The 16851-nt window shown below is 47.6% G+C and overlaps 1 protein-coding gene across 1 annotated transcript in view; it reads left to right on the top strand.

The window, feature by feature from the left end:
- The first annotated feature begins 969 nt into the window (after positions 1-969).
- CHKA (choline kinase alpha) overlaps positions 970-16851 on the top strand; it is a 56321-nt gene continuing 40439 nt past the window's right edge. The window contains exon 1 of the mRNA XM_057726046.1: positions 970-1655. Within this exon, the coding sequence (XP_057582029.1) occupies positions 970-1655 (686 nt within the window). The remainder of the gene's footprint in view (positions 1656-16851) is intronic.

Here is a 16851-nt window from a genome sequence, read left to right as displayed (position 1 = left end):
GCCATTTCCTGCACGCCAGGCACTAAATTTCCTAAGGAGCCAGGGAAGCCTCTTGTCCCAGCTCATGCCCGGTAAAATAGGATTTGTAATTTTTAAATTTATCCATACTCCAATTACTTTCGGAAAGGATTGGGGCGCCGGGGTGAGAGAGGAGTGAGGGACATTGGGGCGGTTAATGGGGTAAATGTGGTAAATGGGAGCAGGGGCCCTCGCCCCCCCCTCGGCGGGCAAAGGTGCATTAGTCACAGTCACGGGGCTGCCTCCTGCGCGGGGGCGGGCGGGGCGGCATCCACGAAGCCAGCAGCCCCGGGGCACTCACCTTTGGCCAGTGCTCTGGGCGGCTGCGGGGATGCCGCCCCGCCCGCCCAGAGCCTCTAGGTCCTGGCATCCTCAGCACCACGGACAGGGAAACTGAGGCTGTAGGAGGCTTCAGAGGGCTGGGCCGGCTGTGCGGCCTTGAACCAGCCGCCTCCTCCCCCCTTTCGGGCCTCGGTTTGTGACTCGGGGACAATAACTCCTCAGGCTCCAGCTCGGACGGGGCGTGGCCGCGCCTCGCAGGGAGCTGAGCCGGCGCTGGGAAATGTTCTAAAAACACACGCACGGAGCTGCAGAAGGAGGTGCCTCGCCCCAAGGTCACGAGGAAAGAGAAGCCAGCCTCCAGGCACCAGCTTCCTAACGGCTCCCTGCCAGGCCCCGGCCTCTGATGTCCTCCTGCAGATTCCGAGGGGTCCAAGCAACGTTTCAGCCACCCAAGCCAAGCTCTGGCTCCCCCGAGGCTCAAGGGCGGGCCGGCCCCCGCCCGCTCTCGGGGAGCCCCCGCGCCTCCCCAGCTTTCGCCCCAGCTTTCTCCATCCCCGCGACCCGGGGCACCAGCTCGACGCTCCGCCCCGCCGCCTCGAGGCCCCGCCTTCCGCAGCACCCGCGACTGCCGTGGGGGGAGCGAGGGGAGGCCGTGAGCCGCCGCAGCCAATGGGGAGGCGGCGTGGCGGGGGCGGAGGCGGTTGTGAGGCGCCGGGCCGACGGGCGACGGCCAATCAGCGACGAGCGCGAGGGCGGGCTGTGACGCGGACGGCGCTCCTCGTGCGGCGGCGGTATAGGAGCGGGCGCCGCGGCCAGCAGGGCCAGCCGAGCAGTGCCAGTGCCGCCGCCGCCGCCGCCGCCCGCCGCCTCCACGTTGCTTCCACGCCGCCGCCGCCGCCGCCCCCCAGCCGCCCCCGGCCTGCCCGGCAGCGCGCGGACGAGCGGCCTCCGCGCGCGGCCTCCGTGAGGGGGGCGTCCGGCCGGACCCTGAGCCTCGCCCTCTCGCGCTGCGGCCGACCGCGCCTCCTCGGCCGCCTGCCCGGCATGAAGACCAAGTTCTGCAACGGGGGCGAGACGGAGCCCTCGCCGCTCGGGCTGCTGCTGGGCTGCGGCAGCGGCAGCGCGGCCCCGGCGCCCGGCGTGGGGCAGCAGCGCGACGCCGCCAGGGACCTCGAGCCCAAGCAGCTGGGCGGGCGGCAGCCGACCCCGCCGCCCTCGCCGCCGCCGCCGCCGCCGCCGGCCGACGAGCAGCCCGAGCCCCGGACGCGGCGCAGAGCCTATCTGTGGTGCAAGGAGTTCCTGCCCGGCGCCTGGCGGGGCCTTCGCGAGGACCAGTTCCACATCAGTGTCATCAGGTCGGTGGCGGCGGCGGCGGCGGCGGGCGAGCGGGCGCGCGGGGGCGGGGGGCGCAGACGCGGTCGGGTGACGGGGCGGGGGCGGGGGCCGCGGACGCGGTCAGGTGACGCTGGCCTGGGGCGGGGCCGGGGGCGGGGGGCGGGGCGGGGGGCGCGGGCCGGGGGCTCGGTGGCCGAGCCTTTGTGGAATCCCGGCCACATCCCGTGAAACGCCTCCCCTTCCTCCCCCGCCCCGCCAAGACCCTCCAGAAGGCAGGTTGTTGAAAACATACCGGTTTCGTGGGAAAACAGGTCTCCAGGAAAGAACAGTGCTGTTCAAATCGCAGAGTACATTTTGTACAGCAGCTTCAACTACGTCTAGCAGGTCGCTTTGGGTTTAAGGCTTTGAATGAAGGAGGGATGTTGTGACTGGCTTTAAAAAAAGAAAAATCACTTGGTGGCTTTTACTTTTAGTTCAAGTCGACGATTAGATTTTTCCCACTGAAAGAGGCATTTGTTCGCGGTGAAGGGGTGGCATTTGTTCATTCCCCACTGAATTGTTGAGACGTGTAGGTGTGTGACCAGCCAAAGTTAGGATGCGTGGCTCCAGAAATAACTAAGCGTAAGTTAGAAAGATTTTTTTCCGCCTTTTTTTACGCTTAAAAAAAACCCATAAATTTAAATTACCAAAAAAGTATGTGTGTACGTATTCAGACTTCACAGAAAGACATAAACTTGATCTTTGTCGATGCTGAGATGATCCCTTAACATTCAGTGGACTTCTGTCTACTGAGGCCTTTAAAATGTGTTGTCTTTTTCTGGTAATTTTCTTCTGACTGGTTGACCAGGTAGAGTGCAGCATCTAGAAACTGGCTGGCTGGCTGCCACCGAAAATCCCCAAATCCAGTTTTAGTCATTTGGTTCCTTTTCTGTGCCCAGTGTTCTACCAGAGCTGCAAATGCAGCAAAATTAACTGAGCTTCACTTTCTTTTTGTGCCTGTGGCCTCTGTTACAGATATGCTTAGGAGCACTGAGACGCAAAAGGTAGAGAAAAGAAAGCCAAAGAACTGCTTAATGAAACCTTTTGTTTTGTTTTTCCTTTTTTAATGAAACTCTTTCCCAAACTCTCACATTTAGTTAGGCCTGAAATTTCTCAGTGAGGTCATTCTGTGCCATGTGGTCTTCAGATCATCCAACTGTAAAATGGAAAACGTAGAGGGGCAGTGACTTGCCTGCGGTCAGTGACTCTGTCCAAACGGAGCTGCCAGGTCTCTCGAACTCACCCCCTGCTCCAGTGCTCTTGCCTGTTGGCTATGAAAACGTTTGGACAGCCTGGATCCAGCTGTAAGATGTTTTTGTGGCCCTTTTCTAGAGAGTGCCACTCATTAGATAAACCTTTGTGTTTTGCTTAAGCCTGACACTCTAAAGGCACTGAGGATGTCAATGGAAAAACTAACCGGTAGTCAATATAAGAAAGAAATGGAAGATTTCATTCGAGCCAGGTTGAAGATTATAACCCAGAGGCAGCCTCTCAGAGAGCTCTGAGAACTGTTCTGGAGAGCTAAAGGGGGAGGTCCATGTATATGCGATTGTGGCAAAGGGGCTACGTGCAGTCCAGCGCACGTCTCAGCAGAAGGTTGCTGCCAGTCACGAGGAGCAGACCTCTTAGTTAATGGTCGTAGGGCCTTTCTAAGTGTGGGAAGGTGCAAGAAAATAAAAATTTCATAAAATGGGTTCATAAAAAATTTCTCCAGAAAATATAATATCTATCTGAGGGCCAGTTCTGTCATTTTTCCTAGAGCACAAAGTACTTTATCCTGATCTTTGCCCTGAATTCCTTTCAGGGCGTATTGTAAGTCAGCAGCTACAGTGGCTAATGATTTGATTGTTGTCGAACTGATAGTGGGCAAGATTCTTTATGCTACAGTCCCTTCCCTTGGTTTTAATTTCAACCAAGGTTTGGGAGATCTTGAAGTTAAATTTGGTGACAGATGTGACCAATTTGTCCCACTGCAGTAGGAATGTGCGTTCCCAGGTCAGAGGAGGATTTCATTGATAGGCCACTCAGTGTGCTGCTAGTGGACTATGCCCTGTTAGCAGTAGCCAAAAGCCTCTGGACCACTTATCTTAGCAGTCTGTTATGCTCCAGGAAAAGGTTCCCTTTTGTTGCTTTTTCCTACATCTATAGCTATACTATTATAATCACTCGTCCGATAGAACTATATATTTGGTCAATCATTTCAAGTCGGCTAATCATTAATTTTATTGGAGGCTTAGTCACACATTTGGTAATGCAAGAAACAGTATTCCTTTAAAACAAGCAGAATACAAATACTGTAGTTAGTGACATTAATAAGGTCACAAGTAAGGAGTACAGCTAAGAACTTGCATTAGTTGCGGTCCAGTATCACCCCAGGTCATCTGACCTGTCTGTCCTGGGCCAATTGCTGTCTTTAAGGGAAATGATATACGGGCATTGTACGTGAAGTTCACCAAAGATGTCTGCAAGTGCAAGGCCAGTGAGTGGTGGGTCACTGTGACCCCAACAGGATTGGGAAGGGAACGATTGAGAGAGGAGTTACATGGCTGGCTGCAGAGGAAGCAGAATTGATCTTCATGGTCGAGTACGTATTTCTGTCATTGGGGAGGTCTGACTGAAGCATACTGCAGGTACACGGTGCATACCAGGGGGGAGGGAGGAGGCCAGCATGGGCAGAGAAAAATTTTATGTTTACATTTTTCTTGTCTTGCCTTTAAATATGAATTTTTACTTCATCAGGGATGTTTTGTTTCTTTTCTTCAGGAATCAGTGGTCTTGAAAGACACAGCTTTCCTCTTGGTGTCGTGGACCTTTTAAAATAACGTTGTATGGTGTGGGTCACTGCCTGTCAGTCCTGTTTTCTGAAATAGAATGTAGTTATGGAATGAGTTTAATAAGGAGAAAAGAGGTGATTTAGGATTTGGGCAAGTGGGTGATGCCTGGCTTTAAAAAAAAAAAAAAAAGGCAAAAGAGGCAGTTCACAGTGGGGAAGGGATCCACTTGGTTGGGACTCGGGGCCCCTCCATAGACAGTTCACAGCCGGGTCTTGGCATCACGTGTTCCTAATGTTCCTAGTCCATCTCTCAGCCCCGGCTTTTCTCTGGGTGCTGGTCTGTCTTCGGTGTATGAGACCTCCCTGCCTCAGCTCAGTCCATCCAGTCTGTCCCACGTTTAACCCTTTGCCCCTCCCCACCCTGGAATATGCTTCTTGTGCTTTTTTCTTTGAGGTATTAACGGCAGCTGGCTGGAGCCCCAGGCTTATTTCTCACTCTCTGCATTCTCTCAGAAAGCCCTTCCAGCCCTTGGTAGCAGCGGGACCCCAGTGAGCTCCTTTTGCGCCTACACCTCCTATCCACTCCAGGCCCGCTGTCCTTGCTTAGACCCTGTGACAGGAGGCACCTGTGGACATCCTTATGCTTTAGGCCACCCCCCCAACCCCCATTCTATATGCCATTGCCAGGGATTTCTCAAATATCCGGACTCCTTTGTTTAGAAGTTTACTGTGGCTTCCTGTAGCTGGAGAAGCAAACCCAAACTTGCTTGTGTGATTTATCCTTGGGCCGCAGCCTTACTTTTTCACAGTGATTCTTTTGTTGTTGTTGTTTTAAAATCACTCCCTTCCCCTAACCAGCAACTAACAGTGGGCTAGTTACACTTGACCTTGCATTTCTTGAATGAGCTTTGTGTTTTCAGTCTCCAGACCTTTCTTTGCTCCTACACTCTGCTTGGCAACCTGGTGTCTGCTTTTTTTTTTTTTTAATTACTTAATTAATTTTATTTATTGGCTGCGTTGGGTCTTTGTTGCTGCACACGGGCTTTCTCTAGTTGATGCGAGCGGGGGCTACTCTTCATTGTGGTGCACGGGCTCCTCATTGTAGTGGCTTCTCTTGTTGCAGAGCGTGGGCTCTAGGCGCGTGGGCTTCAATAGTTGCAGCACATGGGCTCAATAGTTGTGGCTCACGGGCTCTAGAGCACAGGCTCAATAGTTGTGGCGCAAGGGCTTAGTTGCTCCGCGGCATGTGAGATCTCCCCAGAGCTGTCCCCTGCATTGGCAGGAGGATTCTTAACCACTGCGCCACCTAGGAAGTCCCTAGTGTCTGCTTTTAAAATACCTCCTTCAAGGCCTAACTTAGCCAGACAGAAAAAATTTCTTCCTCGTGTAGGTTTCTTCCGTAGCACTTCATGCATACACACCGTTATGTCCCAGCCTTACCACGTGGTGTGTATTTATTCGTTCACGTCTGTTAGATTGAATTCCCACAGGGCATGTTGTGTTCATCTTTCTGTGTCCAGCAGGAGAAGAGTGCCTGACTTTAGCCCCTGGATCATAGTGTGAATTGACTTCTTTGCTCTCCTCCTAATGTGACGACAGGGGTCTTTGTCATCAGCCTGCTGGTTGCCTGAGTTTCTCCAGCTATGAGTGGCACAGGGAAGGAGAAAAATGATCGCAACATGAACGTCGTTGTTAACGGACACTTGGAAATTTTGTCCACGTGTGGACGTCACAGCTGAACGCCAGCTCTGGTCTCTGCCCATCGCATCAACGTTTGTCACTGTCCCTCATGTTGCTAGCTGATAAAACAGTCACAGTGAGCTGTGAAATTGTAAACCTTGCAGAAGATGCAAGCTCTCGTGAAGTTTGATGAAAGAAATGTTTGAGGACTGTGAAAGTTTCATGCACATCCCCCCACAGGCCCACTGCCAGTTGAGAAATGATGGGGTATATGGGAACACGGGCCCTTCAAAATCGAATCATTTAAATATCAAAAGACGAAGAGGCCCTTGAAAAGACTGGTAAAGTCCTCAGTTGTATTTGCAAAATTATACAGTAAAAGTTAAAGAAGGAGTAGATTCTGCTTTATGGTGCCATCTTAAAGGTTTTTGGAAAAATTATGCCACAATTCCCTACTTGATTTCCTTTTTATGTACATAGTTACACTTATAACCTAAATTTTGTTACATGTAAAAACATAATTCTGTTTCATTTTTCAAGATGAAGTTTCATTTACGCTTTGTTTTTACTACACATTATGAAACTTTGGTCCCTTAAGTGGCCTTACTACTTTTTAAAAAAAAAATTAATAAAACTAATTTTTTTCCAGAGCAGTTTTAGATTCACAGCCAAATCGGGCAGAAAGTACAGAGAGCTCCCATTATACCTCCCCTTCCCCCCACAGCCCCCTCACTGTTGACTTCATTCTCCTGTGCTGGTACATTTGTTACAGTCTGTGAACCTATACTGACACGTCATTATCAACCAAAGTCCACAGTTTACATTAGGGTTCACTCTTGGTGGTATACATTCTATAGGTTTGGACAAATGTATAATGACATGTACTGTAGCCACCACTGTAGGATCCTACAGAAGAGCCTCATGGCCCCAAGAGTCCTCTTCCTCTGCCAGTTTACCCCTCCCTCCCCTCAACCCCTGATCTTTTTGGTGTCTCCATAATTTTGCCTTTTCTAGAATGTCATATGGTTGGAATCATACAGTACAGCCTTTTCAGATCACCTTCTTTCACTTAATAATATGCATTGAAGTTTGTGTCTTTTCATGGCTTCATAGCATATTGTGTTTTAACGCTGAATCACGTTCCATTGTCTGGGTGTACCACAGTTTATCCATTTGCCTACTGAAGGACATCTTGATTGCATCCACGTTTTGACAATTATGAGTACAGCTGTTGTGAACATCTGTGTACGGGTTTTTGTGTGGACATGTTTTCAGTTCATTTTGGTAGATACCAACAAGCCCAGTTGCTGGATTGTATGGGAAAAGTATGTTTAGTTTTGTAAGAAACTGCCAAACTGTCTTCCAAAGTGACTACCATTTTGCATCCCCACCAGCAATGAATGAGAGTTCCTGTCGCTCCACATCCTCGCCAGCACTTGGTGTTGTCAGTGTCCTGGATTTTGGCCATTCGAGTAGCTGTGTAGTGGTACCTTGTTTTAATCTGTGACTCTCTAATGACAGATGATGGTGAAGCATCTTTCCATATGCTTACTTGCCATCTTCTTTGGTCAGGTGCTTCTTTAGGTCTTTTGCCCATTTTTAATCAGGTTGTTTTCTTATTGTTGAATTTTAAGAGCTTTTTGAATATTTTGGGTAACGGTTCTTTATCAGATTGTCGTTTGCAGATGTTTTCTTCCCGCTCGTGGCTTGTCTTCGCAGGCTCTTGATAGTGTCTTTTGCAGAGCAGGGTTTTTCCATTATGAACGAAGCCCAGCATATCAGTTATTTCTCTCATGGATCACATCTCTGGAGTTGCGTCTAAAACAACGCCATAGCCAAGGTCATCTAGCTTTTCGCCAACGTTATATTCTAGTTTTATAGTTTTGCATTTTACATTTAGGTTGGTCATCCATTTTGAGTTAATTTTTTTTTTTCCGCACAGCTTGCAGGGTCTCAGTTCGCTAACCAGGGATTGAACCTGGGCCCTTGGCAGTGAAAGCGCCAAATCCTAACCACTAGACCACCAGGGAACGCCCCATTTTGACTTAATTTTTGTGAAGGTGTAAGTTCTGTGTTTTGTGGTGTCTTTGTTCCCTGACCCGGGGTTGAGCCCGTACCCTCTGCAACGAAAGTGCAGAGTCCTAATCACGACTGCCAGGGAAGTCCCTAGATGTCATTTTTTTGTAGGTGGATGTCTAGTTGTTCCAGCACCATTTTTTGAAAAGATCCTTTATCCACAATATTGTCTTTGCTCTTTGTCAAGATCAGTTGACTACATTTGTGTGGGTCTGTGTCTGGGCTCTGCATTCTGTTCCACTGATCTATATGTCTTTTTTTTTTTTTTGCCAGTTTCACGCTGTCTTGATTATTGTAGCTTTATCGTAAGTCTTGAAATCTGGTGGGATCAGTCCTCAGGTTTTGTTCTTCTTAAATACTGAGTTGGCTATTCTGGGTCTTTTGCTTCTCCATGTAGCTTTAGAATCAGTTTATTCATATCCACAAAATAACTTGCAGGGATTTTTATTGCGATTGCATTGCATCTATAGATCCAGTGGGGAAGAACTGACTTCTCGACAATATTGAGTCTTCCTATTCACAGACATGGAATATCTCTCCATTTATTTAGTTCTTCTTTGATATCTTACATTAGATTCTGGTGGATTTCCTCATGTATATCTTGTACATACTTTGTTAGGTTTATACCTCGGCATTTAATTTGGGGGGTGCTAATGTAAACAGTAATATGCTTTTAATTTCAGTTTTACTTGTTCATTGCTGGTGTGTAGGAAAGCACCTGACTTTGCATGTTAACCTTGACCGCAGAAACTTGCTATAACTGCTTATCAACTCCAGGAGTTCGTTTTCAGTCTAGTCTGTTGGCCTGCTCGGCTCCGACCCTGATGCCCACGGTCTCCTTCCTGGTTCTCCTCTCCAGTGGACCCTGGCGGCCAGCCTGGACTCCCTCCATGATCTCACCATCCTCTGTCCACTGGCAGGCAATCTAGTTCCTCCCTAGGACAGCCCTCATCTTTAGCTTCCCATCAGCCCATTTTGCATCCATAACCAGACTGCCATCTGCCCATAATCAACATTCTCTCATCTCACTGTGCCTAGCACTTTTTTTGTTGAATATCATAGTGGCCCAGGGGCTGGTGATGAAACAATAAAAACGTAAGGCCCGGGAGGTTCATGGGGGCTAGAAGAGATGTGGGGCACTTTGTGGAGAAAGTGGGAGCATCCCTGAGCTCTGAAAGGTGGAAGGACCTTTGAGGTGGGAAGAGTAGGCAGAGGTGTGCTATGTCCCAAGGATGCTAAGGTTGGTGGCTTGAAATGGGTATTTTATAAATACTTTCTGAGGGACATTTGGTAATGTCTGGACACATTTTCGATTGTCACGATTTCATGGTGGTAGTGGTATTACTGGCATCTAGACGGTAGAGGGCAGGGATACTGCTGAATGTCCTGCGGTGCGCAGGACAGCCCCCTCCTCTCCGTGCCCCGGCTGCGGATGGTGCTGAGGTTGGGCAGCCGGGAGCAGAGGCTGAAGACTGAGCTTTTCTCTGTCTTGCACCCTCTTAAACATTAACCTTTGCTTTGCAATTGGTGATGATAAAAAGCAACTGACATTATCTCATGTAATCCTCACAGACCCCTACTAGATACTATTACAGCGTTTCACAGAGTAATCTGCCCAAGGCCGAGCCAGCAGCCCACCTGGGACAAAGCCTGTTCTCTTAACTGTGCCTGCAGACTCGGTGTTGAGAGAGCTAGGAGCTGAGACACCTGTTCCTAATTACTGCGTGTTGATGCTGTCATTTTACTGAAGCATCCCCACTCCCATCCCCACTCCCATCCCCACCCCTGGCCTTAGGGAAGCTGAGTCCTGTGCCTGCTGGGCTTTGTACCATGTTGCTTGTGGACAGTTCACAGAGGTTCCAGTGGCTTTTTGGTTTTCAGCAACGTACAGTTAGTTTGGTGCAGACCAGAAACTTCCCTTCTCAGTTTAGCAGGTGAAAACCTTTGCTGTAAGGCATCTGGAGCAGGCGGTGTCTCAGATTTCTCGTTGTCTGAGCTGGCTCCCCTAGATGTGACTCCTTTTCCAAGTGATTACAAATATATGGGTGTTTTCCATGGGTGAGTGGGTGCGCAGAACGCGGCACATGCACACAAGCAGATGTTATGCAGCTGTGATAGGAGATTCTGACACGTTACAGCGTGGACAAACCTGGAGGACGTTGTGCTAACTGAAATGAGCCAGTCACCAAAAGACAGATACGTACGATGTCACTGCTGGGAGGTCCCTAGAGGAGGCAAAATCGTAGGGACACAGGAGCCTGGTGGGGCCAGGGGCTGGAGGACGGGGATTGAGGAGTTAGTGTTTAAAGGGCAGGAGTTCAGCTGCAGGAGATGAGGAGTTCCGGAGGCGGGTGATGGTTGCACAGCCAAGTCGAGTGGACTTCATGCCACTGAACTGACGAATGTTTAAGATAGCAGATTGTATGTTACATGTACTATACCGCAGCTTAAAAATTGGAAAGGAATATAGTCGAGATGTTCGACATGAGGAATGGCATAGTTCAGGACCTTGGGCACTGCGCCCAGTGGTCGTGTCATTGCAGCGGGGATTTTCTGCTTCGAATGCTGTAGAATGAAACAGAAATAACCACGTTAAGACCGGGTAAGTCTACAAATAACGGATGCAAGCCATTTGTAAAGCTACTTGTGTTAAATACATGTTGCTAAAATAAAAACTATGTTATACAGTAAACCAATATCTAGTGGAGTGACTTTACTCCAAAACTTAAAAAATTGTTTCTATGGGACAGAGAGAGTGCACACACCAGTGCAGAGGCTCTCTCCCCTGCGTTCACTTTATCACTTGTAGTTAAGATTACCAGCTATTTCCTGTCACACACTGAGTACTTGAAGCGCAGGGTGTGACATTCCCAAGTGCCCAGGGTCTGCCCCATGTAGACCAGCTTGCTGCTGCCGTGTTAAAGTGACTCACACAGCACAGCACGAATCACATCTGCTGGACCGTTTGGCCTTATCATCGACTCAGGTTTGACTTCCTTTCTACACATGCAGTATATCTTCAGTCTGTGAGGACTTTTCAGAGCAACCAAACTTGAATGATAGTTTTTTTTTAAGTCCTTTTCCCATTAAAAAAAAAATTAATTTATTTCGGTTTCATTGGGTCTTCGTTGCTGCACGCAGGCTTTCTCTAGTTGTGGCGAACAGGGGCTACTCTTTGTTGCTGTGTGCAGGCTTCTCAGTGCTGTGGCTTCTCTTGTTGCGGAGCATGGGCTCTAGGTGTGTGGGCTTCAGTAGTTTAAGCATGGAGTCTCAGTAGTTATGGTTCATGGGCTCTAGATCGCCGACTCAGTAGTTGTGGCGCATGGGCTTAGTTGCTCCGTGGCATGTGGGATCTTCCTAGACCAGGGCTTGAACCTGTGTCCCCTGCATTGGCAGACGGATTCTTAACCACTGTGCCACCAGGGAGGTCCTGAATGATAGTTTTTATAGCCAACACCTGACAGTAGCATTCAGTGTTTTTCGCAAAGTGGGTGAACAGTCTGGAAGGATTTGTGAGCGGCCATGGAACCAAGATGCCATGTTACCCTGTGGCTTCGTGGCTGAAGAGGGAGTGATGAGGGGAGGGCTTTGCTGTGGTCCCGCCCTGAGGACGGAGCTTTAGAAAGTGGGGAGCTGGAAAGACGGTTTTCACAGTTGCTGTGACCACAGCCACCTTCCTTAGCTTCCCCGCGTTACAGTTGGGTTTTCCTCTCTCTGTTGTGTTTGAGTGGGAAGCACTTTTGCCCCTCTGTCCTCTCGGGTAAGTACGGCTGTGCCGTAAATGGTGAGCTCATAGACCTTTAAGTCGGGAGTGTTTCCTCATTTGCTTCAGGGTGGGGAAATGTTCATTTTCTCCTCCCTCCTTGTAAATCTCCACTGCCATTAAGTCTGGGAATCAATTGTACTTTACCCCAGATGCGAGAGTAACCTGTTTGAATTGTAGTGACCTGTCAGCAGGTTAAGAGGATCTTGGTTGATTTTGTGCCTTATCAGGTTTTTGGGGTTTGCCTTGCATATAGGTAGGATGTAAGTTTCCCAGAGATGATTCATTGTCTAACATAGTCGACTTCCGTTGGAAAGGACTGTGCTACAGGTTCTGGAACAGTGGGACTAATGTAGAAGAAGATGAGTTGGGGGAGGAAAAAATCAAGTTGGCTAAACCTAGAACTGGCTCTAAAGTTGAAAGTTGGAAAAGTCACTGAGAAGCAAATGGGTCATTATTATTATAGATTGATATCAATGAAAAGCATTTTGGCTTTTTAAAGGGCTCAGTCAGGAAATTCAGGGCTGAAAATGAGGCCCAGCCCTAAAAATCCTGAAACGTACGCACAGCATTATCTGTTTGTTATGTGACTGGAGAAAGGAAATTAGCAGGAAAGGTTCAATTAACTGGAGCCCAAGTTACTAAACATTTTCCTCAGTTTTTTAAGAGAAAATGTGATTATAAATAAGAAAAAGCAAGATTACTTTAAGAGTTAAGAACATTCCTGGCCTGGCTTGGAAGTCATCCACATCTGAGTTCCTGTGTGTGTGTGTCTTACCTCCCTAGGACTCCGCAGTGATATTTCACGTTCAGAGTAAGGGCCCCAGACCAGTGAGGGGCTTGAAACATTAACAGGTAGGTGGCATTTGCCGCCCTGTATGTAAGGCAGGCGCAGAGGGAGGTACGAAGAGTTTTCAGATTTTCCCCAAGAATGTTTTGTTAACCTCGAGTTATCCTGTGGTCAGGGTGGCACTTTGTACCCACTTGATGATGAGCCAGGAAGTTCAGTCGAGTGGGATAGCTCCCTCCTTGAGCGTTCATTCCTTTCATTTATGAAGTGATTACAGAGGACAGCTGGAAAAAAGCAAGGGCTATTTTTGTTCATTTTGTTAAAAACAAATCTTTGAGTAGGTAATCGGTGTCCTGGCTTTAAAATTCAAACAGTACAAAAAAGGGTGTCTTTCTGCCACATCTGATCCCCAGTGCCTCTCCCTAGAAGCAAGCACTGTCCCTCTGTTCTTATACGTTCTTCCAGAGAGACGTTGTGCGTATGTTCGTACGCGTGGGGGTATTTGTGTGTGTAGCAGACATTGAGAGCTGCACCGTGCAGGCCTGTGCGAGGGGCTGAGGATGTGTAGCTCCCCTCCCTCTCTGATACTTACGGCAGGTCACTTTTTTTGCACTGAAGGCAGCACTGTATCTTAGGGAGTGTTTTATATTGGTATTTATTGAGCTACCTTATTCTCTTGAATAGCCATATAGTGTTATATTTTAGTTGAAATATCATGTTTTTCTTTCCAGGACAGTTTAAATTCTAGAACTTCTGCTTTCTTAAGTTAATCACGGTAATGAAAGGTTCCATTCGTTGTGTGCTTACTCTTACCAGGTACTACACTGATTGTACGTATCTCACTTAACCCGGCAGCCAGCCTGGGGAGAGGTATTCTTAATGCCAGGGGCCCAGAGAGGCTGAGTAGCTTGCCAGTAGTTGAAGTGTCAACAAGTGGTGACCCGTGTGCAGTTCTAACACAGAGTGATGGTTATTTCAACTATTCACTCAGGTGTGCTCTTCAGTTCAGGCAGGGGTTACATACACCTGTCTCTATTTTTGCCCGGATTGTTAGTGGCAAGCAGTTCTCTACAATAGGACCTGCTGCTTGTAAGGTATGTGCAGAAGTAGCCTGAGAATATGACGTCCGGCAAGGACTTCCAGTGACCTTAAGCATGTTGACGAGCCCTATCTTTCAGGTAAGCAATGAAGCCAAGGGGCACAGCTACCCTCAGGTCCAGTTGATGCTCCCGTGGGTTAGAAGCCTCTGCAGACAGGCGTCCTGTCGCAGTCCAGGGCCAAGTGACATTCATATGGATGAGTCACGTGGAGAAGGCGGGGGTCCCCCCAGGTGTCTGGCCTTTTCAGGGACCCTGTTTCACTGATGAGAACTGCAAACAGACCTGGTTTGTGAGTCGCCCTTTGTCTGTTTGCGGACCATGAATAAGGATGAGTAGGATTCTGTAGGGTGTGCGTACGATGGCGGGGAATTGATGCCTGAAGTTACGGCTGTGGCCTTTCACTCCTTTCCTCTGCACATAGGCTACTGGAAAGTTTACCTCTCCCGAGTCTTCCTCTCTTACTGTTCCTGCGTTGCGTTCGGCCTGCCAGTGCAGGGGTGGAATTCAGGGTCATGCCTCAAAGAGTGCTCTAGAAGCCACCTGGTGCAGAGATGTTCACGACTGCTGAAGCGTAACTTAAAAACTTCGAAAAGTCCAGAGATTATGAACAGCATGGAAGTGAGCCAGTTGGCAGGCGGAGAGCAAAGGGCACGGGAGGCCGGCGTTGGCAGACCTTCCCTCCCCAGGCTTTATTCTGGAATGTTTTCTTTTGATGGTTTTTACAGTGGCCTGGATGCCTGGATGGTGGAAGTTGCCTGGGTTGTGGAACCCAGGTAATGGGAGAGTGGAGAAGGCCGCGGGCTGTGTGTGTGATTGTGTGTGTGTGAGAGCCCTCCCTGACTGGGTTCAAACTGGAGGCGGGGAGGTGGGGTTGGGGGAGGAGAAAAAGAAGTGCATGGCCAGGATCAGAGGGAAGGACCTTTGGTCATGCTGGTGGGGGACAGGTGCCACCTCAAAATAGAGTTACAGGTGGGTGTGGGAAACCCAGAGTAACCGCAGAGGTTTCCTGAAACTCGGTGACTTCTCTCATTCCAAAGCCCTTAGTAACGCTTCCTCTTTTTCCAGATCCTAAAATCAGAGACATCTTTTTGTGGGCTTGATTTCTCCCTGGGTCTAGCAGTTTCATTGGAAGTGTGCACTGCTTGGGAGCAGATTTTAATCAAATGGATCATACACGTGGAGCTTCATATTAAGAGGGTGGTCATTCATTGGTTCAAATAAATCAGCGAATCGATGAATGGTCAGTCTTAATGAACTACTTAAGGCAAGTTATCACTGGTTTACAAAGGAAAAAAATACCAGCATTATTGAGATTTAATTCATATAAAACTCACCCTTTTAAGTAGTACAGTTCTGTGTTTTTTAGTATTTTTGCAGAGTTGTACAGCAGTCACTGCTGCTTTTTCAGAACATTTCCATCACCTCAAAATGAAACCCTGTACCATCGGCAACCTCTCCTTCTCCCTGGCTCCTGACACCCACTGATCTACTTAATTTCTGTGAATTTGTCTCTTCTGGGCGTTTCATGTGGATGGAATCATACAACACGTGTGGCCTTTTGTGACCAGTTTCTTTCACTTAGCATAATGTTTTCTAGGTTTATTGGTGTTGTAGCATGTGTGTTCTTCATTCCTTTTTATGGCTGAATAATATCTCATTGCTTGGTATACCACGATTTGTTTATTCATTTGTTAATTGGTGGACATTTGGGTTCTTTCCGTCTTTTGGCTGTTAAAAACATTTGTGTACAGTGTCTGTGAGGACATTTGTTTTCATTTCTCTTGTGTGTGTGTCTAGGAGTGGAGTTGCTGGGTCAGGGGGTAACTCAGCGTTGGACTTTCTGAAGACGTCACTGGTCTCTAGAGGCCTGTGTCAGAGGATCTCCACAGACCCCAACAAGTACCCCTGTTGAAACTGAGAGGATATTGCACAAGGTTACTATTGCTGTGACCCACTGTGGTCTTCTGCCAGCACCTTTTTTTTTCCTTGCTACCAGTGATGTTGGTTTTATACATATACTAAATTGCCAGCTGATTTTTGAGAAGAGTTCATTATAGCGTATGCTGGTAATTGTGTATTAGAGGCCATAAAGTTTTATGTGAAATAAGCTCTCTTTATTAAAAATTACAAACGTTTATAAAGTAGTAAAGAATACAATTTTGAAAAGAATAAAATAGCTTTATCAAATCTGAACGTTTTGCCAAATTGGCCTTGGATTCCCTTCCTTTTCCTGGAGGTAACCACCATTTTGCATTGGTGTTAAAAATTCTATTTGTTTCATTCTGAAATAAGACTCAGATCTTTAGAACAGAAGTTTGAAATCTTTTATAACCTGTGTATTTGATGTACATTAGAGCATATTTTGTGACAGGTGTACTTGTGATCGGATGGTTCACGTGTGGGGTTAATAATTCTTTGTGTTGGGAGCTTTGGTTCATGTTTGTACATAACCAGTTGTCATCTAGGCTTCTATTTTTAGAAGACCTTTCACACCAGGAAGGGGTGATATTTCCTGCTGTGAGGATCTTTGAGCGGAAGTAACATCAAATGCCAGATCTTAGTTTCATGGAGTGGTTTTTGTTTTGAAAAGCTTTTGTTGAATTTATCACGATTCTTTTAATATTAATGGTAATCAGTATGAGGCCACCTGTGACAGTTTCTTTGTCCCATTTCTGGATCAACTAAAATGTTAGATTATCTGCTGTTTTACATCTTGCAGTTTTCCTTTCTCCCTTTAATACTTAGTGCAATTAATTGTATGGCATCATTTGAGGGGGGTAATGAGTTGACATTAATCAATTTGGGGGGAAGTTACTTGCATAGAATCACTAAGGTGTATTATCAAGAAATCCATTTAAATACAGTTAGTAACTTTCAGTATGTTTCATAATTTATTTTCATTATTTTTCACATATTGATGTACTTACAAATATTCCCTTTGCAGTAATTAAAAAAATATATATTTATTTATTTGATTGTACCAGGTCTTAGTTGC

This window comes from Hippopotamus amphibius, chromosome 3 (assembly GCF_030028045.1).
Source record: "Hippopotamus amphibius kiboko isolate mHipAmp2 chromosome 3, mHipAmp2.hap2, whole genome shotgun sequence".
Lineage (NCBI taxonomy): Eukaryota > Metazoa > Chordata > Mammalia > Artiodactyla > Hippopotamidae > Hippopotamus > Hippopotamus amphibius.
The sequence above is the reverse complement of the archived record's forward strand: the minus strand, read 5'-3'. Positions and strand labels throughout refer to the sequence as shown.